The 25,106-nt window shown below is 47.3% G+C and overlaps 3 protein-coding genes across 4 annotated transcripts in view; 1 reads left to right on the forward strand and 2 right to left on the reverse strand.

Moving 5' to 3' along the window:
• Positions 1-286: 286 nt before the first annotated feature.
• Positions 287-7,098, forward strand: LOC114861795 (transmembrane protein 150A-like). The gene is given in 9 exon segments (XM_041072272.2): positions 287-406; positions 3,307-3,570; positions 3,651-3,698; positions 3,803-3,889; positions 4,318-4,385; positions 5,655-5,782; positions 5,862-5,946; positions 5,949-6,038; positions 6,642-7,098. Coding segments are annotated over 8 exon segments (873 nt in total). The 5' UTR covers positions 287-406; positions 3,307-3,505; the 3' UTR covers positions 6,944-7,098.
• A 2,834-nt stretch (positions 7,099-9,932) lies between these two features.
• On the reverse strand, positions 9,933-12,072 carry rnf181 (ring finger protein 181). Its single transcript, XM_029161395.3, has 6 exons — positions 11,929-12,072; positions 11,229-11,345; positions 11,010-11,146; positions 10,681-10,796; positions 10,527-10,601; positions 9,933-10,448 (listed from the first exon to the last, which is right to left on the reverse strand). The coding sequence occupies exons 2-6, from the start codon at positions 11,312-11,314 to the stop codon at positions 10,389-10,391; spliced, it is 474 nt and encodes a 157-aa protein (XP_029017228.1). The 5' UTR covers positions 11,315-11,345; positions 11,929-12,072; the 3' UTR covers positions 9,933-10,388.
• A 297-nt stretch (positions 12,073-12,369) lies between these two features.
• Positions 12,370-25,106, reverse strand: part of LOC114861786 (paxillin-like) — a 13,290-nt gene continuing 553 nt past the window's right edge. Inside the window, exons 2-11 of one of the 2 annotated variants that reach the window (XM_041072271.2) lie at positions 18,910-19,118; positions 18,665-18,750; positions 18,456-18,595; positions 18,200-18,383; positions 17,751-17,865; positions 15,082-15,231; positions 14,827-15,000; positions 14,658-14,739; positions 14,428-14,576; positions 12,370-14,340 (exon numbers count right to left, since the gene is read on the reverse strand). In XM_041072271.2, the coding sequence (XP_040928205.1) occupies positions 14,074-14,340; positions 14,428-14,576; positions 14,658-14,739; positions 14,827-15,000; positions 15,082-15,231; positions 17,751-17,865; positions 18,200-18,383; positions 18,456-18,595; positions 18,665-18,750; positions 18,910-19,118 (1,556 nt within the window). In that variant the 3' untranslated portion in view covers positions 12,370-14,073. Of the gene's footprint in view, positions 14,341-14,427; positions 14,577-14,657; positions 14,740-14,826; positions 15,001-15,081; positions 15,232-15,359; positions 15,752-15,837; positions 16,105-16,425; positions 17,665-17,750; positions 17,866-18,199; positions 18,384-18,455; positions 18,596-18,664; positions 18,751-18,909; positions 19,119-25,106 lie in introns of those variants that run through there. The other variant, XM_041072270.2, reaches the window with a different exon arrangement.

Here is a 25,106-nt window from a genome sequence, read left to right on the forward strand (position 1 = left end):
AACTTTTACAGATAACATTTTCTCACAGCAAGGAATGTTCGCATGAAAGAAGTCAATTTAATTAGGCCTGAATTCCTCATTAAGAGGGTATTATTGATAAAAACCATAAATACATTACAATTGTACAATATTAATGTGTATGTATTTACTTTGACAACAGAGCATTTGTAGTTGTATTTACAAACAAATAACATGACAATGACGTGAAAAGTCAATAAAGGTTGCTACAGGTCCTCGCTTTAGTGGGATATTTCTTTTTGAAATATAATTTTAAACTAGGCATAGTAGAGTGTCACGGTAACCACACACACACAGCAGGGCCTGACAACGCCGAGGATGCGTCAAGTGGGCTTCAGCTAAAAGAAGGCAAATATTATGCCAGCGTTTCAAAGTTAAAGCGTCAGAGGTACTAGAAGCACTCTTATCAAGTTATTTAATTGTGTAAAGACGTTTTTCGTATGCATAATTTAAAAGCTCACATTAATACAATGCACTTAAGAATTATCCGCTTGTACTGGTATGCCGATATTGTGTCTTTGGAAGTGCCTCCCACTGAAACGCACACTTTAGTTTACTTTGAAAAACTCAAGCGGAAGCGATTTGCACAACTAGCCTCATCTGCTATGAAAACGCTGTTTTTAAAGGGAAACCAAGGTTGTTGAGGTCTGTGGTCGGCATAGCTGGCTGGAGGTACGTATTAAGCCCATTGTTTTTTCCAGTAACCATCCCAATAGCCCCAATGTTGCCGTTCGTTGACGGCCCATTGTTTAGTAGCGCATCGCCTTGGTTAGCGGAAATCAAGATACAATCACCGTCATGTGAAGAAGAACAGTAAAGTGCAGGCTAACGAGCTGTAGCTAGGCTGAAGCTAGCGGAGCTAACGGTAAGGAAGTAGCCGCTTCATCAGCAGAGCAGGCTGTCGAGCTCAGAGATGGATGGGAATATCACGCAGTGGAATTCCTGGTTCGTGCAAATACGCTGCCATGGTTGTTTTACGTGTTAGAAGTGCAATGGCGAACATTTCTACCGGATGGCTGCGGGGCTCGCGAGTGTCAGCCCTCCCCGCAACACACGCGTGCACGCGCGCACACACGGGCAGCGCAGCGCAGCCTCATGCCTGAAGTTGTTGCCTTAAACATCTCCGAGTGTTGTTGCTCGCGCGTGACAGTCTAATAGCTGAAGGAGATCCGTGGTTGTGTTAGTGTTTTGCCAGGCCAGTGTGAGCAGTGTGATAGAAATGTTTGTGTGTCTTTTAAATTAAATTTAGGAAGTTACACTGCAAACGTCTGCCTTTTGTCGGCTGTTGATACTTCCCAGCAGAAACAGAGGCCAGTTCACACCCTAATTCTGCTGCTGGGGCAACAACGTCAGGCTGTTTTGTTTTTTAATGTGTGTCCAGCAGGCTGCATGTTACATGTTGTCTTCCTTGCTGCGATTCACCATAAAACATTACCAACTTGCACTTCAAAAGCTGTGCAAACACCGGCTATGAATTCAGAGGAGGATGTGACCAGCAGCTGCGTTGAGGAAATAACAACAGTTGAATGTTGTGTGCAGAGGAGCAGGACACTGTGTCCATGCATAAATGTACTGTTTATGGACGTGACCCCAGAAAGGAACAGTGGAAGACAAAATGTGCTGTTCTTTTGACTTAAAGAGCAACATCACCCATTTTCAGCTTGTCTCAGGTGATTTTAGTTTGGGGAATTCATGTCTATGGTATCAAAATCACTGTATCAACAATCTGTCTGATTATCTGTCTATTCCAGTTTAAGTTATGTGGTGAGTGGTTGCATTAATAATAGCATTCATACATTTGTACATGCTAAACTATATATAACTCAGGATGTTGGTCTTGGCTGAAAGATTTGTTTTGGAAAGAAAGCCTAGTGGGGCCAACCTATAGAAAAAATATCAAGTGTTGGGACGTTTAGCTTAAGACACCAACCACAACACATTAACAGAAGCTGTTAAACTGCTGTCAGATGTGCGGCTGAGAGCAAACGTCCGTAGACTCGGCGTGACTCAGCCTCTGTTTGTTTAATGATGTCCATGCAGATGGGTCAGCTTGTGTGGCAGATGGGGGGCGAGCACTGGGCGGGGGGAGTCATTGTCTTCTAGTGTATGGGGGTGTAAATAATAGACATTCTGCCTGAACTGTTTAGTTTAACCTTTAACCCAACCACACCAAACCCTTCTCTTCTGAAACATTTGTGTATTGTTCAAACGCCCACTGATATAAAGGATCTGTCGGGAAGAATAGAAATAACTGCTACACGGTTGTATTAAGTTAATTTTGATTCCCTGCCTTGTTGCATCGTAATTAGCCCTCGCATCCCAAATCATTTTTCCGCCACTGCCTATAATTACTGGTGTTAAAACTGACAGATGTGGGCTCTCAAGCACTTCTCCTTTAACAAGCGCTGTCCGTTAACACCAGATTGGCTGCTGCAGTAAATTCCTTTTTCCCCCTTGAGGAAAACGACTTTAAACTTAATGTTTATTGACACTGTTCAGGATGAGTCTTTGTCAGCTTTTTACACCTGCTCTAACAGGGCTAACACTTTTTTTTTTTAATTATTTTTTCTAGTCAGCAAACCTAGAAATTTTGACCAATTTCTCACCATCCTCAACCTGATCTGTGTTTGGTAATGCTGGTACTTGGTGGTGTGTTGTTGCTTTTCAATAACCCGTTGACATTTGAATATTTCCCAACCTTCATTAAATCTTATTTATATGGAATGATGTGTTGGAAAAGTGTAAAGTCTAAGTTGATCAGACCTTTCTTAGTGAACCACTTGATCTTGGTTCACTGTACCTCCTCTCTGACTGAAGGACATACTGGTAACAGTAGGCTGTGTAAAGTGATCCGGCCGTGTTGTTCCTCGCTGCCACGGGGCCGACCTTGGTGAGTCCAGACTCCCACACAAGGTTTCACTTTGCCCGTCTATTGTTCAGCTCCTTTAACGTGGCGCTCGGTGTTCAGTACCACTGTAGCTGGAATCAACCTACATGATAAGCTGTGGTTTTAGCTTCAGCATTTATAGTAAACAGCAATGGTCCTTATCATAAACATTACACTGATGTTCAGCTGCGATAAAGGTCGAGGCTCCAGTTTGTCCACTAAAACCACTGAAAGACAGTCACCTACTGTTAACGCTTTGTCTGACTCAGCAGCAGCTCTGAGCCCAGTTTAACACAAAGGATACATTGTCATTTTATATTAGAAGCCTGAAAAGCATGAACCTCATCCTGCAGTATTGTTACAGTGTAACTGCCAGTTAGACCAGTTTGTCCCTCTTCCAGGTTGCTGCTGGCTGCCTGGCTCCGTGGAGCAGAAGAGCTGTGCCATTCCCCCCTGTCCTCTCATGCCCCCCCCTGTGTGTTAGTGACCCCGTACCCCCCACCCGCTCCTAACCTCATCACCCCTGTCGTGTTGCCACCACAGCCCGGAGCCCCCCCTCTCACCCCATGCTTGGGACAACGCCAGCTCACTGCCAGCCCAATGACTGCCTGGATCGTCCTGCCTGTCAGCCTGTCTGCCTTCTCCATCACAGGAATATGGATAGTGTGAGTTACAAACCCTTTAAGATTGTTGTGTCTTGTGTTTGTTTGATCTTGTGACTCTTGGTGGTTTGTCTACCTCACAGGTACGCCATGGCTGTGATGAATCACCATGTTTGTCCTGTGGAGAACTGGTGAGTTATCTCCAGTTCATCTGTTTTTTATTTTATTTTAATAAACCGATGTCATATGTGAAATCACAGCTATGGGAGAATGTAACACACCGTCACTGCTGCAGGTTCTACAACGTAACCTGCTCAGAGGAGCTGCCTCGACCAGGATTCCCAAAGACATGCTGCACCATTCAGGACATCCCCCTCATCAGGTCTGCTGCTCCACCTCTTCCCTAAGTCTTTGTTTTTGCACAATACAACAGTGGTTTTGTGTCACTGAAGGCCTGGAGGCATGAATTAGCACCTTGTTATACTGTAGCTCTGTGACAGTCATTATCCCACGCTTTGCAGGAACTGCGTTTGTTTAATCTGCAAATAAGCCTTGAAGCTAAGGCAAGGACAAGAGCGCTGTTGTAGAAAGGCATCACGAGACCCACTCGTAGGCTCACACTCAACATCTAAATTCAGTTTTACATCAGAGCAATGTTGTTTCGCATTCTTGAATTTAGATGTTTGGATGCCAAGACACGTCTTTGTTGCTCTACTTTCCCAACTGTTTGAAATACAAAGCGATCTTGTACACAGTGGTACTGTTTTTATCCTGCAGTACTAACAGCTGTTTTGTCTTCATGTCCTACAGTAAATGCGGCTCCTTCCCTCCTGAGAGCTGTCTCTTCAGCCTCATTGGCAATGTTGGAGCCTTCATGGGTAAGGCCTCAGTCTTCACGAGTTTAAATCCAAACACACATGATTCACTTATGATTAAAATATAAACGGTTACAACAAAATGCTTATTTGCTTACTTGCAGAGAATTAGGTGTTAAGAGTAATATCTGTGTTATGTGTGACTGTAGTCCTGAGCATCAATGCTGTATACAGAGAAATGGCTGAAACTGTTTGCCTAGGAGCTCATTAATACATAAAATGTGGTTTTAGGAGAAGGGTATGTGCTTAGCACAGGCTACGTTATGGCTTAGGTTGAGAAATTACCTTTTATACAGAATGGTTAATTATGATTTTAACTTCATAAATAGTTATAACTATTCCTTTAAAAGTCAGCAAATGCAAAAGTCAATTAAATAGTGTTTTATTTTGTTTTAATGTCACTGCTGCCTTTTGCTTTGAAATAATGCAGTCAGTGAACCTGGGGTGATAAGTGTTAAATGTCAGTCTCCTCTGTCCGTTCTTTGGTTTATAGTTATCCCCCCTGGAGTGACTCCAAAGATTCAGAGGGGCTTGAAATAGCCTCTGCACGCTAATCAATAATGAATGCAGCTTCCCCTCCACCCCCAGGCCTCTCCTGTACATTTACCCACCATGGCCTTCCTCCATTTATCGTCTTATTTTATCACCACTCGGGTCCACCACAATCACAACCCTTCTGCTTTTAAGTCCCTTTTATAAATGCGCTGGAATCCTGTAGACACCAGGGACTTTAAATGTGTGACTGGGAACGTCACATCAGACTTTCATCAAACAGGCACAATGTTCAGGACATGACTCCTAAGAGATGTTACGAAGTGCATGTGTGAAAGAAGCTTTAGTTTTTCAGATAAAACGATGGCTTGATTTGATTGGAGAGCTTTGTCTGACTTCTGGGCCTCATTTCCCCAATTCTCTATCATGCATTGCTCTAGTCTGGAAAGGTCAGTGTTGATTTGCCAGAGAAATTAATTCAAGGGATTATTATATATGTATACTATAATGGCCATGAAAACAAACTGCGTAGTTGTCACATCAGCAGAAGGTGTCTTCACCAGCTGAAAACAGCAAAAGGCTCAGAATTTAAAATGCATCTTGGAATCTAGAAAAAAACACTATAGAAAACACTTATATAATAAAATTAGATTAATATATTCAATGTGAAAGCAGAAAACGCCCAGAATAATACATGTCCACATATTGAGTCCATGTTAATGAGTGCTGCCCAGTGCTACTGCTGTTGTGTGATCGTCTTTCCTCTCTTCGCCCGTGCAGTGGTGATGGTGTGCCTTCTACGCTATGCCCAAGTCATCGAACACAGCCACCACTGTTGGGTCAACACCAGCGCTTTGGTGTCTGGCTGCACCAACGCTCTGGGCCTGGTCATGGTGGGCAACTTCCAGGTGAAAACACACTGAAAACTCTGCATTTAAACGATTACCGGGGTTTGAGTCTTTTGACTCTGACAGTTCTGTCTCACAGGTTGATCACGCCAAATCTGTGCACTATGTGGGCGCCGGTGTGGCTTTCCCCGCAGGGCTGCTTTTTGTGTGCCTGCAGTGTGTGCTCACTACCGGGTGGCCGTGACCACACTCGACTATTGGATGGCCCATTTTCGAGTAGCTCTGGCACTGGGAGCTATGGTCTCACTTGTCCTAAGTATCCTTTAAATCCTCCTGGCTGCTGACATGCAGTAGTTATCATATAGCAGTAGACGCTGTATTAAAAGTATGTCTATGCTCTTTGAGCTTGTAGTGTTAAATTGAATAGTTTTATCAGGAGATACTTTACTCCACTGACCATTCAGCGCTTTAGTTCAACATCTTCATTGTCAGCATCTGTGTAGATCTAATAGTCAGGGTTTTTCCTTTTGGATAAAAAAAAGGTGGTATGTAATTGTTTAAAATGAAAGCAAATGTTTTTGTGGCTGTGCATGAAACTGCTTGGCCTTGTTGTGTCACTGTAAATTCTTTGGCTCGATCTTGCAACATCGCAGCCCAATCAGGTGACGGCCTTCAGAGGGGGAAAACCTGCTACGTCGTCTTTCTCCTTTTATACTGCTCAGACCTTGAGACATTTCTGCACAGATAAATGCTTGTCCTTTTTAACAGAAAAAGGACAGTGAAGCCATAATAACGTATGTCTTGTTTTCATCTTAGTATATTTAGTGTCTGTCTGCCCTGCTCGTTTTATTCCCTCCCTCCTAAGGTCTATTGGTTCCGCCTGGACATGTTTGTCCTCCTTAACTGTTCCCCCTCTCAGGCGGCATCTTCTTCATCCACGAGAGCTTCATCCTTCAGCACGCCGCGGCCATCTGTGAGTGGGTCTTCACTGTTGACATTCTGGTCTTCTACGGCACCTTCACCTACGAGTTCGGCACAGTCACCAGTGAGACCATGATGGCCGGTCTGCAGCAGAGCCAGCGCCATGGCTCAGGTGTCATCCTGGGCCCCGGGTCCCGGGCCTCTACCCTAGGCAGCGCAACCAAGGGCCTCAAGTCTCCTGGGGGGAGCAGCACATCCACTCATCTCAACTGTACCCCAGAGAGCATAGCCATGTTGTAGCTCTGCAGCCCAAAGTCCAAAATGTCACTGCAGAGATGTGTTAAGGGATCCCAGAGGGAGGAAAGACGATGGAGGAGAAGATCTGGTATCTTTTAACTACACTAGGTTTCCCATCTGCTGTACTATCTTTTATCTTTTTGTTGGTAGGCCCCAGCGTTTTCCTAGGCTGATGTATAGAGCCAGTGTGAGTCCAGTAACTATGAATGTTTTTCCACCATGACTATTGACACAGGCAGTTCTTAACCAGAACCTGTTCTGAACCAGAACCAGAACCTGGTGCATCACTGGCGTCTTGGTGGAAACAAGGTCCCTTAAAGCCACAGAGTGACCCCTCCCTCCTCCCCTATACACTTCTTCATAATGACCCAATGCTTTGCGCGGCCCACCTGTTTCTGCCTTTTGCTTATTTCTGCACGGCACACTTTGTTTTTGCATAGCAAGTAGAATAACTGAATGTTTAAAACATGAATAGTTGCATATTTTTTACAGGCTGTAAGAATCAATCGAGCATAAAAGTGATTGATAAAAGTCATTCATTTCACCTGAACATTTCATCGGGTTGCACAGATGATTTGAATGCACTTTCCTGTGTCTTTAACCACTGTTGGTATGAGGCCATAATTCATTTTCCAGACGTGCTTGCAGGTCTGGTCATTTTTAAGGATTAGGACCATGTGCACATCAATCACTTATCTGACAATCTCTGAAGTCGTCCTTAATGTCCCACATTATGATTTACCTTCCGTGCTGTGTTTTATTTCACTGACTGTCATGTCCGGTGCAATAATCGCCATTAGTCATCTGATCATTGATGCTCCACTGGAGTGAGTAATGCCTTTTTCAGCGTGTTGGAGGTGAACAGAGCTCATTCATTTTTAAAAAGTGACACTGTTACATTTGAAGTGACCTACATCTTACAGTAAAACAAGTAGGAGCGAGAAGGGGAAGAAGTAGTCCTGGCTATCACATTTAGAGTAACACACTCCTTGTCCCTACAGTGATTTGATTCCAGGCTGGACCCTTGGAAGCCTTATTTGAATTGAAATTTTTGTCAGCATGCATGGACACAGGCTGGCTGGGCATCAGTTCAGGGGGGTGGGGGGTTTCGTTTCTATGTTTTTACGTGAAGTCTCAAAGTATGATGCAAAATAGCAACCAGAGAGATAATTATCACAAACACCTGATGTGGCACACAATTAAACCTAAGAGAGGGCAAAAGCAAAGCCACTTCTCCCTGTTTGTAGCCAGGGGTCGGGTTAGTCACGCTCCTTCCATGCTCCTCAGCAGTTGTAGGGGAGGTTTCACTCACGGGTTGACTGTGCTATAAAGCTCATGGTGTTAGTACAGTGTTGCCACCAGACAAAGCTTGCAGGTTGTAAGTCATTGTGTCATTCGACTGCCACAAAGTACCACTGCTCAAACTAAAGCTGACCAGTGCCACCAGTTTAATTTACGCACACGTTAGACATTTTAGTGAGTGAGCTACTGTGTCCACGCAGTATTCTGCCCTCTGTGTAGTGCTGATACTTCTGAAACTGTCTAACCACTGGATGCCAGCAATACACGTTTTTAAAGGTCACATCACCTACCTCTTTTTATCTTTGGTGAGTTTGATGTTGTTTAAAGTAGAAAGCTAGAGTTCCAACATGATTCCCATCTCGCAATGGTTCGAGCGATGAAGTATTCAACATGATGTTGGCTCTGCAATCTACAGCGTAATCCTCAAAGATCTGTCCTAACGGGTCCTGGGAGCATTTGATAGGACGGCCAAAGTCAGTGGATCTGCTGTTACACAATATGCATACTCATGTGTCGGGTCAGTTTTCTTTTTGTTCCTTCATATTTGTTTCCAGGACCGCTGCAGTCCTGTCTTGTTCTGCAAATCTTGCCAAAAAAGACTGGAATCCTTTGAGTTTTGTTGGTTTTCTGCGTGTCAGCAGTAGGTGTATGAATCTGTTTTAGCCTTATCCCTCGTACTGTGCCAGAGGAACATGTTCAGTTAGTTTCGTTTTGTTTTCATGTCTTTGTTCAGCCATTTGACCATACTATAACCACATGGCAGCTTGTGAGCCCTTGCGTTAAGGTTGGATTGAATCTCTAAACCACAACGCCATCTTCTACAGGTCATAAGAGACAAACCTTTCAATAAACAGTTACATTGTTTGTGGGAGAATCCTGTGTTTCAAAAAGCTGCCTGACCTTTACAGCAACAAGGAAATGATATTAATGTATTCATATTATCTCCTTCAAAAAATGTTAAAGAAAGGTTATGGCGTCCCCAAAAACAAGATTTTGATTCCTTTTATAAATTCTGTAAATATGTATGATTTGTCTATCATTTAGGTATTTTAATTTGACAGAGATTTATATTGAAATATGAAATAAAAATGATAAATTGTTAGCAGATTGCTTGCATGGACTGTTCCTAACATCTTGCTCCTTGCTTATACAGCTACTTAATACTTGGAGTGTAATAGCAAAATGTAGAGACAGGCTTTTAATCTATGTGCTGTTTTTCATGGAAATATTTATTCTGGCTAACTTCTATTCACCTAGACAGTGTAGTACCAGAATAACAGCCCAGTATTGGTCCCTGCATCATTGCTACAGTGTAGAAGCAGCGTTACTCTGGGAAAACGGGGGTTGTCATGAGAACGTTTCAGAGCATTCTGCTTTTCATAATCGCTCCCATGTGTAGGTCAGAGGAAACATGATGCTTTGAAACTGGCCTGACTTCAAAGGAGTCATAACATTTCAAATGGCACCAAAAACATTAAACAACATCACAAGACAAGTTAAAGGGGACGTTCAGCATTGCTGCACTAAACGGCTCAAATTTGCTTGAAGGGACCTATTCATGCTCTGGACAGCTGCATAACATCAGCTCTATCAAGTATAGAAAAAGAATTTGGGACAATTTCACAGAAAGCCTGTTACATTAAAGTTCTACTGTACTGTATGTACAGTAGGGTGTACAGTTCTTGAGTCATTTTAAAATTTAAATTCTCTTTAATGATTATTTTTATGGAAGAATACAAGTGAATTGTTGATTAAAATAGATTCCTTAAATGTGAATTCAACAGATATACTAAACATTTTTGTGCCGGTAAAGCTCGTAAATGTAAAAATAACAGACTGAAATGAATTGCTTTGTGCTGCTAGCAACAGCAACCTAAAATATATTTTTCATAACTAGTGAGAAAGTGTTTCCAGTTTTCAGTGATCTTACACTTGTGCTGCGTTCATGCCATGCGAAAGATTTTTAAATGAAACTTTCTGTACTGGAGATATTAAAAGTCTGACACACCTCACATTTTTGGTTAACTTTGTAAAAAATCATTGATATTACACGATGTACAACATGGCATGAATGCCGCGTTGTGTTTTCCTGAAGCTTCATTGTCTTTAAGTGTAATCGTTATTCAAAAGTGACAGCACATTTCTGTCATGTGTACATGGATCCATGTAAAGACTCCAGTCTGTGTACACTCTGTTTTCTTCTCTCCTAGTGGACAGAAAGACAAAACATTTAAACAGGGCCTGATGTAGTAAATACTAAATCATATAATGGAAACCTACACACCTTATCTTTTTTAAACTCTTCATACTCTGGATTATCAGTTGGTAATTCGAGTCGGCATAGAGGACATGAGTTAGTCTAATTAAAAAAAAGAATAAAAAAAAGCTATTCAGTCGGGTTGTTTAATTTAGTAACTGTTTAAATTCATGGTCTTTACCTTTCCCAACCAGGGCAGTATACATCCGGAGTGGAAAAGGTGTTTGCATGGCATTTCTCGTACTGTCTCTTGTTCTTCAAACTCCAGCAAACACACAGGACACTTGAGACCTTTGTCTGCAAGAGCAAAACCCAGATTAAATCCCTCGAATGGTATCAATCTGAGCGGTTAGCAAAATAATCATTGCTTAACTTTACTGGGTTTATGATTTGCTGCCCATCAGCTTTCTGTATGCAAGCGATACACACTTTTTTTTTTTCAGATTATATCAGCAGATTTATGTCATTCTGAATGTACAGCACACTAAACACAACTGGAACAAATGTCACCTGCTTGCTCTGGTGAAATTACAACTACTGTGAGAGTCTGAACAGCAGTTTTAGCAGCTGGAGGAGGAAGACGCTGGTCCCAGTCTGACAGGTCGAATGCTTCTGAGTCAAGTAAGTCCAAGCCCTGCATTAAAGACCTGAGCATCCAGACAAATAGTCAGCATGGTGCACTGTTAATCACTTTATGGCCTTAAGTATCACGGGTTTGTTTAACCTCACCTGGCCAATTCAAGTAGTGCATTCTGGCGGTACTGCTCCTCTGGGTTGGTGGGCTCGCAGTCATGTTCATCAAAGTAAGAAGCCATTTTGGTCCATTCAATGTTTCTACATTGGCTCCTGAGCAGAAAACATACGTATGATCAATAAGCATCACTTTAATGTCACTCCAGAGCTGATGAAAGAGCATCCCCTCGTAGACTTAACTTTTATTTTTTTAGAAGAGTAAAACACCCACAATTATGTTGTATGGAACTATAAAGGTAATTTTTATTCACACGTATAGAAAAACGTATGAATTCATTGATTACAGGTCTCAGACTAACTGTTAATATGACTGAGCAACAACAAAGACAAAAAAAAATGATCGTTGCTACGTTATTTCGAATAACCCTTTGTCGATCGAACAAAGTTTAGGTAGTGAGCAGATGCAAGCACAAAAACAACGCTCTTTAAACACAGCAAATAATAAAATCATCGATCAACCATCAAAATATGGAACTGAAATTGGGATGATAAAATTGTTCGTTCTTTTATAAACAATGGCACACAACACTGCAGATCTTCACGTATAGTAGTATATTTAAGTATAAGACGCTTCGAAGATTTAGACTTTCCTCAAACTGTTCGAAAAAAACACGCTATAAAACAGTACAACTTGTAAACCAATTTTGCCCAGACGTAAGAAATGATTTCGACTTACCTAAAATATTAGCAACAAATACTAGTTGTCATTCTTCCGGTAATGACGATCGAACCACGTGGTACTCTGTCCAATCACAGTTAGTATTCGCGCTGTTTCTTCTTCGCTAGTTAATGTAGCAGCACAATTTGGCGTTACTGCCACCACCCGGTGAACAACATGTACTACGTTACAGACTCAATGGATTCGACGTACGTAAATCATTGACTTTGTTCTAAAACTCCTGCCAGATTGGCATAATGTATAAAAGCATCACTATCACATATTATAAATGTAGCTTTTGAATCCTAATGTTGCTTTTTGCTTGTATACTTCAATGGTAATGACCTTATCAAGACTATGATTCCTATCTGTGTAATCTAAACATTATACACTGTACAGTATGCTTACAGTAGGTGGACGAAGTCAAAGCATGTAACACACATCACAGACACCGCTTGATACTGTGAAAACTGAATTTATTTGCATAATCAGATCGGAGATGACGGATCTCCCTATTCAGAACAACTGACATTTGAAGTAAGAGAAAAAAAGAGCGAACAGAAACTAAAACAACTCAAAGAAGGTATGGCTTTGGTTAAATAACACTCTACTGATTTGACTGGAAAATACCCCTGTTACATGATCTCTTAAATAGAGTCAAAACAAACTTCAGGCTCTACACTTCCCTGAACAACACCAAAAGATAGATGCAACCGTATCTCCTGCATCTGCAACCTTGTGCAGACCCAGCCTGGTGGTCATACAGTAGACTCAAGATGCTGAGGGGACGCGAGTGACCTCAGAACTGCCATTGCAGGACTAGCGGCCCACCAGGCTTCCATTCAACAGTCTCAACGTTCACTAAAGAAAAACCTAAGTGTGGACTATTGTTACCAGTATTCTGCTGCCTTTGCCAGTGTTAACAGACACGGTACTGATAGAGTGGCACAAACAAGCGGTTAATTAAAAATAAGACGCACTGATGCAGGAATACAAAGTCGTTAATCCCAGTTGCATAGTTATTGGAATATCACAGAAAATGACTTGTTCATCAGCTTATGGACACAGTAATGTCAGCAAAAAAAACTGTGTCTTCCCACCAGCGCTCTCCCTATTAGAATGAGTGGTTATTTAACACAAGTACATGCTAAGAAAGCACTTTGACTGCAATGTAGCTGCACTGGATATTTACAAAGGCGTTTTTCAGGATGTACTGTCAGAGATCTCTCATTTTCCCCGTGAGGTTCTACTTTACTGTGGGACCGAAGATAAAGAAATCGTTTTCACATCGTTTTGTTTTTTCTCTAAAACAAGGAATGATTGGACAGTGGGAAGACTGCAGCCGCTGGTGGACGGCTAGATACACCGTAACCTTTTGCTGACAATAACTGTAAAATACTCACCATGCACAGTTTAACTTTGGCTAAAAACACACATACGTCTGATTTGTAAATGTTGATGAATTCAAAATGTAAAACAGCTGTGTAGCGTTCTGGAGTGACGCTAATGACACTACAAACAGTTTCACGCATACAAAACTACACTGAACGCCAACTCGGCATGTTTTCCCATCAACTGAGGTTATTGCTGCTGAGTTCAGCTTTATCCCAAAATAAAATACCTAAAACGTCATACCTTTATCGTTGTAACGCTAAAATCAACAGGTCAGACACACTCAACCAGTGAGCAAGGTCACACTTCTACAACGTTTGAGGTTTCACCACTTTCTATTAAATGTACGAATTAGAAAAAAATGAACAGCTTTTGCCTGTAGAAAGTGTAAAACACGTCCAAACAGAATGGCTGTGTTGAGTTTGGAGAAAGAAACGTAGCACGTGTTGTCATGTTCTGGTGAAAATCAATGCCGAGCAAGTCTCCATTACACTGAGGTCTACACACCAACTCAAAACCCAAAGAAGCTTCCAAAGTAAATTGTTCTCGGTCATAAATCGAACTCTAAACGACACATTAAAAGTATTTTAGTCAGTCGGAGTTGCTGCCTCAACAATATGCACATAACTCACAAACACGTCCAACATCACCAGAAAACACAACTTTCTTAGATACAGTCATCATCCATTCTCACCTTCCCAGTGCTAAAGATGCTTTAAACGCCTCTCTAAGCTCAGACCCATGTCCGTTACTGTCAGGCTCTAGACCTCCCTAACTGAACAGCTTGATGAAGCAGCTATGGCAGTAGGGTTTGTCGTTTTGCTCTTTGAAGGTGCCCTTGTTGAGTTGTTTTAGGCAGAAAGCGCAGACGAAGTGCTCCGGGTGGAATTTCCTGGACATGGCCGTGATGCAGCGGCCCGTGATGGGCTTCTGACAGCCGGAGCAGAGGGAGCCGCGGCGCTCGTGGTAGTGCACTTCACAGTAGGGCTGGCCTTCGTGCTCAAAGAAGCTGCCGTTGACGAACGGCGTGAAGCACTCCTGCAGACACAGAACGGGACGAGGCTGTGACAGTTTATGCACTAGATAAAAGGGAAAAAAAACATGATAGAGATGCATAATACACACCCTGCAAACGAAGCACTCAGGATGCCAAAGGGAGTTTAGTGCCGAGATGTAATTTTCCAAAATGGCTCTGGCGCAGCCGCCACACTTGGGCGCAAACATGTCAAAGTAATCTTTCCTGCAGTATGCTTTTCCGTCCTTTTCATGAAAACCTTTGCAGGAGAAACACAGACAACAGGTTACAATCCGTTCATAAACCACATGCTGTGTAGTAAGTACAGAAAGCCCGCTACCCTCTGGGCCAAAGAAGGAGCCACACTGGGCGCAGAAGAAGTGTTCAGGATGCCACGTCCGGTCCAGAGCCGTCACAACTTTCTGGGGAAGACACAACAACGCTCACTGTCGGCCGACTGTGACCTCCACCCACCGAGCAGCACGCGAGCAGCGCTATCAGTGACTCACATCCAGAATGGGTCCGTTGCAGTAGTAGCAGCGCGGGGAGAACAGGTTGTGGTAGTCCTTTTCACAGTACGGCTGCCCCTCACGCTCAAAGAAGTTCCTGGAGCCGATTTCCTCCTGACAGTGCGTGCACACAAAGTGCTCCGGGTGCCACGTGCGGCCCATGGCGGTCACCACCTGCACGAGCACACGGTGGACCATTCGTCCTTAACGTCCTGCAGTTCATGCCTGTGTAGTGTCTGGACAGAAGCCTCTCACCTGTCCCACTATGGGCTTGCAGCAGGCGCCACAGACCCCCTTAGCGACCGTCTGCACGCCCAGCTTGTTGAGGTCCGACTGCAGGCTGCCCAGCATGTTGTCCAGCTTGTTAACCTGCGTGGGGGGGGCGCCCTTCCCCTGGGCCATAATCTGAAACGATTCAGGGATAAAAGCAGTGATGAAGACGTGCATGAACCAAGAAGACGCAAAACAGCATGAACTAATGTGGAAAACAGTCTTGGTTCACATCTGTGATAAGAGAAAGGGGCTCGTGCCTGCATGGAAGGGAACACTGGGTCGTACTCTGTTTGGCAGCCTACGGACACCAGGACTTTGGGAAGAACTGGTGTCACGGGCTCCACTGGTGGAGGCTGGAATGGAATCTCAAGAACAGGAACATGTGCTTCTGATCTGGGGGGAGGAGGTCCCTGAATCGGGGCCGGCGGAGGCGCGAGCTTTATAACGTGCCGGGTTGGAGCAACTGGTTCCTGGATGTGTTTGGGTTGTGGTGGGGGAGAGGGAGGCGGGGAGGAGGGGGTGGTGGCACAGGGACGGGGGCCCGCTGCAGTGGCCTAGGCTCTTCCACAACAGGAGGGCGACGCGGGGCGGGGGGGGAGAGAGGCGGGAGCACCTTCCTCACAGGGACAGGAGAGTCTGGGGAAATTATGATCTGAAGAGGAGAGAAAATAGAAAGAGGAAAGCAAACACGGAGGCAAAAGGTGCAGAGGACTGAAGGGTGAGAGCGCTGCAGCCGACCTTGTCCACCTCGCCGGCTGCCCCGTCCGGACGGAAACGCTGGGGCTTGGACATGACCACCACGCCCTCCGTCAGCCATTCGTCTGACTGCTTGCGCCGCCGCTCCGAGCGGCTGATCCCGAGCTTTCCCTGGAGCTCCTCTATGAGGCGGTCCTGGGAGCTGTTCTTGTTCACGATGACGGGGCCCATCTTCCTGCGCAGGTGAGCGTCCCGGTACATGGGGTGCACGTTCGGGGTCTCCTTAGTGCGCTTGATCACGGACTTGATCTAAGAGAGGACGGCGAGCAGCTCGTCACGGGTCCAAGCACAGGCCACGGCAGAGCAGGGGGGGCGGCGGGTGAGTCACAAACAGGCCGAGAGGCAGTGGTGAGTGGGCGTCGGGTCACATCAGGCACATGCAGGTTTACTGTAATGCCACCACAAGCACAGGAACCCGGTCCCACAGGTGAGACATGCCTCAGGAGGATTTGTAAAACCGAATACAGTACTAGACTGTAACTATTTATACACTAAATTGCGTAAATCAGTGTCACAAGCAATCGCAAAACAGCAAATCATAACGTGTCAGGCACTGGCAGTGATGCGTACATGACCAGAAGCAGAGACCCGGTCCATGACGGGAGTCTGCAGCAGTGGCAGGTCCAGGGCCACGTCGGGGGTCCCGGGGCACGAGGACGGCGTCATGGAGTCATCCATCCAGCTGGCCTCGGTCAGAGGCGTCATGCTGCCATCCGTATAAGGCCTCTCTGTGAAAGGTGTCACGGTCCCATCCAGGCCGTCGTGGAGGGACACGGACAGCTCCTCGTCAGCCCAGTCCAGGTCCCCGTTCCCGTCCACAGAGTCGTCTGTGACGGTGTTCGCGGCGCTGGCGAACGTGTCGGGCTGCACCGCGCACCTGTCCACCGGCAGGACCAGGTCCTCGTGCACCTCCTGCACTCCTCTGCCCAGCGGCTGCGCTTCCTCCGGAGGACTCTGTGCAAAACTCATTGCTAGCAGCTTGTCCAGCGCCTCGTCCAAGGGCGGCTCCAGAACGTGGGGCTGCCGTGCCGTGAAGGGGCTGAGTCTCTGGGCTGAAGGCGCCGGCTCCAACAACTCTCTGCCGGAGCCGGGGAAGGCCAGCGCAGCGTGGGCCGTCAAAGCGGGGACGGGGGGCAGCTTCAGCGAACTCTGGACTGGAAGCGCAGAGAAATAGGCAGCAGCGGGAGCAGGTGGAGGACTCGTTGGAGCGGAGACGGGAGGGACAAGGTTCTGGGAAGCGGGCGACGCAGACAAATTCAAATCAAGGTCACTAAAAGAAGCAGAGGCTTTGTTCATCATCTCGGGACCAAGAGAGAGTTTAGCACTAGCTGAGGGTGAGACCCGTTCTACAGATGGACTAGGAGACTTGGAGGATTTGTGGTCCAGGACGGTGTTAACGGAGGTCAGTGAGGGGGTGGTGGTGGTGTTGGAGGGACTGGGGCTGCTTCTTGTCAAGTTAGAGTTAGAGGAAAACTGAGAGAGAACTAGCGCCGACTTGGTTTGGGACGACAGCATGGTGACAGACAGGTCTAAGGCCGTGTCCAGGTCGAGGTCACTGGCTGCAGACAGGGACGACAGAGGACTGGGGGGCGGCAGGTGGTTTGGATGGTGCACCGACACACCGCTGTCTCTTTTATCCTCGTCTATGTGCAACTCTAGGCCAGCAGGCAAAGAGAAGAGAGGAGAGGGACAGCCAGACGGGTGGGACAGACTGAGTAAAGGAGGAACCCCTGGGGTGATGGAGGAAGAGACTGGAGGATGGGGACAGGTGGAAGGTGCTGGGTCCAGCAGAGAGCCCAAAGTAGTGGGCTAGAGGACAGAGAAAGGAGAGAGTAAGCACAGGGAGAGGAAACGGGAAGAGGAAAAATGACCGGAGAGTCAAGAAAGGCTTTCACCTTGAAGTCAGACAAAGAGGCCATCAGCTCATCCAGCTCCCTCGTGGCACAGGACGCTGAAATCCTGGCTTGCTGCTGAGTAGGCGTGTCCAAATCACTGTGGCGAGCAGAAGGGCTGTAGAAAAATATATTTTACGATTCTTAATTACAAGCGAGCTAGATGTGTGCGACAGCAAAATCTGGAAATGCCCATAATTCCCTCAGGAGTTCCCACGAGAAGCCAAATGTTTTCCCCGTCCTAAATCACACAGAGCACGAACCGGAGGAGGCGAGCTCCAAAAAGCATCGCAGCGCCTCGCTTCCTGCCACGACTTAACAGCTGACCTTCCCTCTTTTGTCACACATCTACTCACACGTTCTGCATTACCATATGCAGCAGCATGAATAAAAAGAGAACGTGTGGAACTACGCGGCACTGGTGAAGGCGTGTCACGCTGCAGCGGCGGTACCTTGGCGACGGCACCGAGCCCTCCAGCTCATCCAGGAGGCTCTCCACAGTGGGCCGGGAGTCGTCCGGCCTCGTTCCGTTCCTCTTGGGCTTCTCCTGAGCGGGAGGACTCGCCGAGGCGTCGGCGGCGCCGCCGTCCTCGTAGTGGGTGATGCTGCACGACGGTAAAGGGGGCGCGGCCTCCTCTGTGGAGGAATGACTGCAATTAACTCTGCTTCCACCAAAGCGAAGGCCGTGGGCGGCGGCTGTGCACGTACCTGTGGTGGCAAACGAAGGGGAGCTCTGCTGCACGGCATTCAGCTCCAGGAGAAGCCTGTCGAGCTCCGAGAGGTTGCTGCCGAGGGCGGAGGTCATGGCTGCCGTTGACGAGTCTGACGACTTCTGTTTGTTTGGAAAGCTGAGACGACGGAAGGATCGTGATACAACCGCCGACGCAAGCGATAGATCCAGGGTTCGGAGGACTCACCTATAGACGTGGTCCTCTTCAACGTGGGACAATGGAGAACTGCTACTGTCCCTCGACCACGAACTCTTCTGGGCCGACCCTAACGACTGCAAAAGGTACCTCAATCAGGTGTAATACTCATTTATTTGATTCTTTCTTGATAAAGAACTTTTTAAGTGTGTTTGTGTTACTGCTTCATGGTCCAACAGGAGTTTGTGAGTCGGGTCCCAACAGCCTGCTGCTACAGGAGTCTAACCCTAACCTACCTGCTGAGAGGAGTGGTGGGAGTCGGACTTCTCCGTCAGGGACCCGTTCAGAGCCTCGGCTGACGGCGGGGGAGGGACGGGGGGCGGAACCGACCCGTCCTGGTACGAGTGCCCCCCGGTAGGAATGGAGTACGGCGTCTCATCGGGCAGGAACACGGGGCGCTTTGAGATGTGGGACGTGGTGGATTCCAGGTCGGCCAGCAATGCGTCTGAAAGGAACGGCAATAATGCATTCGCTTGTTGTACTTACGACCGTTGTTACTTACTGCCAGTGGTCTGTGGAGCTTATCTATCTTTGGACTCACAGCTGGTATCAGACAATAATGGCAAGTTTGAGCCAAGCTGTCATTGGAACCCGTCACCAAAACAGTGCAGTGCCGAGAAAGTTTAGCCCGTACATCAGGCCTTCACTCAATCAGTTTCTTAAATCTACACTATAAATAAAACCCTGCTGACACCAGATCCAGTACCTGTCCACTGCAGACAGGTCTTCCTTTTGTTCTGACACAGACAGGCTGGTTTGAACAAAGGGCCGCACAGATTCAAAAAGCTTTCTCTGAATCCTGTCCAGGGTTGAGGGGGTCCAGCGTAACCCCGCTGGGTGTCAAGAGTGAGGAACGCGGGAACAAAATAGACTCTTACATCACACGGCCCGTCCGTCCTCGGCCTGTCCAGAATAGACCGCAATCACTGGCTGCATGCTTGGACCCGTTACAGCCCGTTTCTATGAATCACAGCACATCCAGGCTCCCAGAGCCAGAGAATGAGGGCGTAAATAACCAAGAAGCAGATTATCTAACCGCACTCCTGCCACTTCTAGCAGACAGTCCACGTAGTTAAGGGATGAAGGTCAGGGAGCAATTTCAGAAAGAACCGTTAGCACAGGAACAGAACAGAAGTCATTATTTGTTGTTCAACTCTCATTTAAATAATTTGGTTTCTCCAGATAACCTGTTGTTGTCAACAGAGCTGCAGTCTTACAATAAGTCATCAACAATGTAAATGTTCCACTTCCCTAAAAAGAAAAGGTCAAAGTACAAGAGCAACAACAAACTGTGAGCGGGTGCGTCTGTGATGCCCTCCAGCCAGAGTTATGTGTGAAGCAGTGATAACGCACTGCTACTGTACAGAAGGAAGTGGTTTCACAGACAGAGGTGACAGATTTATTTCCAAAACAGCAGCCTTTCAGTCGTCCTATGTCCTAATAGCCCAGTAAACACGTCCTGACTAGTACCGGCATTTACAGAGATTTGAAATACTCGAGACATCATTTTAAATGTTCAACTCACTTCACTGAATCCAAACATCTCCAGAACTTCACATCTACCACATTCATTCACGCCGCTGCGTCGTGGCCTTCAGCCCAAAAGGAGATAATGTCATGAAGTTTGACATAAACCACAAGGGAGCCCAGGCCTATTTAAAGCATTAAGCTCACCGAGTAGCCGATGTCTGAGCAAACGTGTCGAAATATCTGGACCAGCTGAAAATAAGCTGCACCTGGTGCTGACACGCAGGAGCAGGACTTAGTGGAGTTGACTTTGTCACTCACGAAACAAAACGTCCAGAGGAAAGAAAAAAAAAAAAGGACCAAACCCTGTTTTGGGACAACAATGAGATTTAGACTCGCATTTCTGTTGCAGAGCTTTAAAGTGCCCCCAACGCTTATAATTACAGTCATGTATTCCTAGAAAGCTCTCAGTGGCCGTGACAGTGAGGACGAGTGAGGCCCAGAATCACATGTAGACGGAGCCAAGATTCAAGAGTCCTTGAATAAACGTGTGTCTGGACTCCCACCTGTTGATGCCACACGTGTGACCGAGTTGAACCCCAGACTACGTCTGCAGTAATTCTTCATAAATACCATATTATAGTATTTTTCACTTTTAAAACAGGATGGAAAGTCATAGTGGGAAGCACCAGGTAAAATCTAGAGCATAAGATAAGTTACACACTTTATTCTCGGCAACTATTGGGTGCATTGATACAAAGAACTGCAGGTCATAAAAGGACATAGGCTATTAGTGAAGGCAGGATAATGTCTATCACTAAGGAGGGCAGCATTGTGTTGTTATGAAGGGGCCTTTGTCAGCCTCACACGGCTCGTTCCACACAGGACTAGAAGCATTAAGAATGCAAACACGCACTGTAAGCCAAGTCATAGGCTAATCTTTTCCATTCCACACAGGGGGTAGGAACCGCAATGGGCAAAGTTCAATGCTGCTCCGACAGCATCGGGGCTCAATGCGCCATTGTGCAAGGTCTGGAGGAATAAAGGCGTCATCAAAAAGGCACGAGTGGGGACCAGCAGCTCCAGTCAAACGACGCCCAGGTTCACTGTAACAGTAGCTGCTCCCGACGGGGACTCGACCCGGGCCCGTCAGCTCCAGAGCTGCGTGGACCCCACACATACTTGTGGCGGTTGGCACATGTACAATCTTGTCTGTGCACCCCCCCCAACTCTACCACCACGGCTTATTAGATGGGAGTTAAGGTGCACGGGGAATTCCATACATTCCTCTGTCTGCTTCAGAGAAAGATAGCGATGAGAGGGGCAGCGAAGCATCACTGAGCATCCAGAGCCTCCTCCCCGAACCCAGAGCCGCTTTGCATACATGCAGAGAGTACACACCTCTGCTACAACAAAGGGTTATAGATAGAGCCTGTCCGAAATGTATGCAAATACCAACCACTTGTCAGTCAGAAAAATGAAAATAACGTGTTGACAATTGCAGGAGCCGCTCCACTAACTATAGCATGCTTTGAATTCCAGGAGGAGGGAGATGTCAATGTTTTCACTGCCCCGTTCCCACAGAGCGTCCAGGCAGTCGATACCAGCGCCGTCTAAGCTTTTCTATTAACATGTGGGCAATGTGATGGGCCACCAGGGTCCACAGCTCACCTGTTTATAGCCGGGGAGCCACGCTGAAACCCTACCCCCCCCCATCGCACCAACCGGACACGATATTTATACCAAACAAGCCGGGCCGGGCCGGGGCCGGGGTCAGGCCTGGAGGACGATACGCCAGCGAAGGCTGAACACCAGAATATTAACAACCGAGAGGAACTCAACAGAAGGTAGGGAAATAAATGCCGAGCCACCGAACAGACGCAACGCTGTGGGGAAATAAAAGAAAACAGAAGCATCTGAGGACGATTACTTCAAAATACACACACCTAAAAATACCCTGCCAAGCGGTCCCATATCCGAAAGATGACACCCCCCCTTAAGAGCTCAGCCAGAATAAAACCACTTCCCCACAGACCGTAAATCAGAGTCAGGGGAAAGTCTATAAACTGATGTAACACCCAGTCACTGAGGACAAGTGTAAGACACCGTCTTTGTGCCATTAGAGTCTAATTGGATGGAATGAAGAAGACCCTCAAAGAAAGGCCGTCTTGTCCCCCATGTGTTTAAGCACTGACTCAAGCTCCCAGCCGTCACAGACTGGCAGACATCCCATAAAAGTTCACGACACCCGACAGCCATCCACAATATGCTCATGGATTAGTCACTGCACCGAGCTTCGCTGCACCACCCAAACCGGCCTGTAACAAACACACAGAGATTAGAAGAGATCTGTGCTGATAGATGTCTGTTTGCATCATATCACAGGATCGTTGTGTTGTTCGGCGCGTTTTCCAAAGTTCTGTGTTGATACAAAAAACAGTTTTTAATAACCAGGTCAGGGGACGAGAGAGAGAGAGAGAGAGAGAGAGAGAGAGAGAAGAAGATAGAGACTAGAGAGTCGCTCGAGAGAGAGGTCTATCGTCTAGAGAGCTAGCTCTCTAGCTCGCGATAGAGAGAGAGCGTGCTGGGCAGCTTCTAATGGGAAAAGGCAAACAGTGGAACCACACAGCGACCCCCCCCCCTCACCCCCCTCCACCAGCACCAACTCTGCTCATTGTTTTCCTCCGCTGCTTCCTGAGGATGTGGGGCAGGGTCTGTTGCCTAAGCGATGAGCTCAGCCACGGCGCTCTCTCAGGATGGGCGTGGGGCTCGGGAACAGGAGTGATTTACAGCCAGGAGCTTCCCCGCGGCCGAGCAGGCGGGCCGCCGCTCACGGCTGGCATGCACTAACCGTACGGCTCCCGGGGGGCGATGATAGCTGCTCTGGTAACATTAACTCAGTGCCGCCGAGGCTCTGCGACACGGAGACCGCTGGAGACCTTCGAAGAGCTCCTGGTATGCCGTGGAGACCGTGCCGTAAACATTCAAAGAGCACGCTGCTTAGGGCGCCGCCAGCGTTGACTCCTGCCTGGAGAACGGGGGCTGCTCCCGCCGGGTCGCCTGCTCGCAGTGAACAAAGTGCTGTTCTGAACATGGGCTGTGGACCTGAGCAACTCAGGCTGCTCTGATCTCTATCCTTAAACGAACTAACGCGCATTCTTCTTCTGTTGATGTCAGGTTTGAAAGGATCACGGCCCGTTTGCCAGCGCGGAGCTACTCGCATACGGATGTGTTACAGCAGCAGCAGCGTGGTCTCGTATTGGCCTCCTCGAGGTCAGTCTCCTCACGCAGACCTGAGGAATTTACAGAATGAGCCCCGCCAACGCGGAGCACAGGCACACAACACAGCACATGGGGTCTGGGAGTCACATGTGGGTGAGGACCCCCCCGGCCACATCAGCAGCATTAATGTGTCCAGTCTAGCCGTTATCTGGCCTGTACCGTAAAACACTGATGGGGAAAACCTCCGGAAAACTCTGAGTCGAAGGTAAAGACCGAAGCAGAGCTCACGCGCAGACGAGGGAATTCCTTCCCTGGAGCGGAAAGCACACGCGGATACAGTACAAAGAACACGGGGAGAGGGCGGTCGGATCGGGTTTCCAAACAGCTCCATGATGACCTGTCCCTCGCAAGGGAGCGCCTCCAGAACCAGAACCTACTGTTTACTGGACACACAGTAAATCTTACTCATAATGTGTTTACAAATATTTACCAGGGTTTGTTTTTGAAAACCCACGGAGGGTTTATCATCCACGTGATGTGTACATTAAAATGATTATATTGCTACAGTGGAGCAGCTGAAACCCAATGAAGGCTACAAGACGACTTTTCCAATGCTTTCCAATTGTCTGGGCGAGGGAGACCAAAACCACCTCCGCTGCAGTGACAGCGGGCGCCAGGCTGAGCGCAGCGCTACGAGGCCAGTCACGGCCCACGGAGTGTTTGGCCTTGGACCCTACGTGATGTTCGACATTCCTCGGCAGCCTCGCCCCCTCCTTCAGCGCGCCGTTGCCGCTGCAGGCTCCCTCTCCAGCAACAATCGGCCCTTTCACTGGCCCACGGCAGCCACGGCGTCCAACGCGCCCCGGAGGTATTCACACAGCGGGCCGGCCTCAAAACGCGGCCCGTCACCTTTCCACTTAAACAATCCGCAGACCTACTCCTTGGTGGCTTTAACTCGGAGAGGCCGGTGCAACGAGAGCCCTTCTAAAAATACCCGACGCGCGGGGCAAATTATTTATAATTAGGTAAATTTAACATATTGACCAGCTGGTAAAAACCCTGCCAGAATTAGAGGTTCAGAGGATCGGGGCCAAAGGTCAAGGGCCACGTGAAGCCGAGAGGAGACTGGTTAGTGGCACTTAAGCAACGCCGATTCAAAACAAAAACAATTCAAAGCTTTTAAACTCCTAATCTCCAGTAATTAACTAGTAAAACAAGCAGGCGTGAGGCGTGAGGGCTTTGACACGGTTACGCCCACGTCCGCTCTGTGACGCATCCTTAGGCCATGGAGGATCACAGGCAGTGCTAGAAAAAGAGAAACCTGTAGCAGAAGGTCAACAAACATTTCAGCTCCTGTCACGTTCAGAGAGTAGAAATATCCTTGACTTCTCTTTATATGTATCTATAATCCACTATACACGGTCCAGCTTCATTTGCCTGCTCACATCCTCGTCTCCCCTATCGTGGCGTGTAATTTGAAGGACAGAGGTGGATCGTGTGCTCGGTGATGAAGCACAACACATTACAGAGCAGCCAAGCCGAGGTTGGGCTCACATTGTGCTGCACGCAGGAGTCTAAACGGGGAGGCCCGTCCACGCCACCACTTCAAAGCCGGAATGAGCAGCCCGCGGCAGGAGCCGCGGAGGTGGCGGCGGAGCCCGAAGCCGCCGCGCCAGACGAACATCTCCTCTGGCCGAAACGCGCACCGACGGAATCGCTCGTTAGCGGGAGCATTAACGCCGCC

Source organism: Betta splendens, chromosome 9 (assembly GCF_900634795.4).
Source record: "Betta splendens chromosome 9, fBetSpl5.4, whole genome shotgun sequence".
NCBI classification, from domain to species: domain Eukaryota; kingdom Metazoa; phylum Chordata; class Actinopteri; order Anabantiformes; family Osphronemidae; genus Betta; species Betta splendens.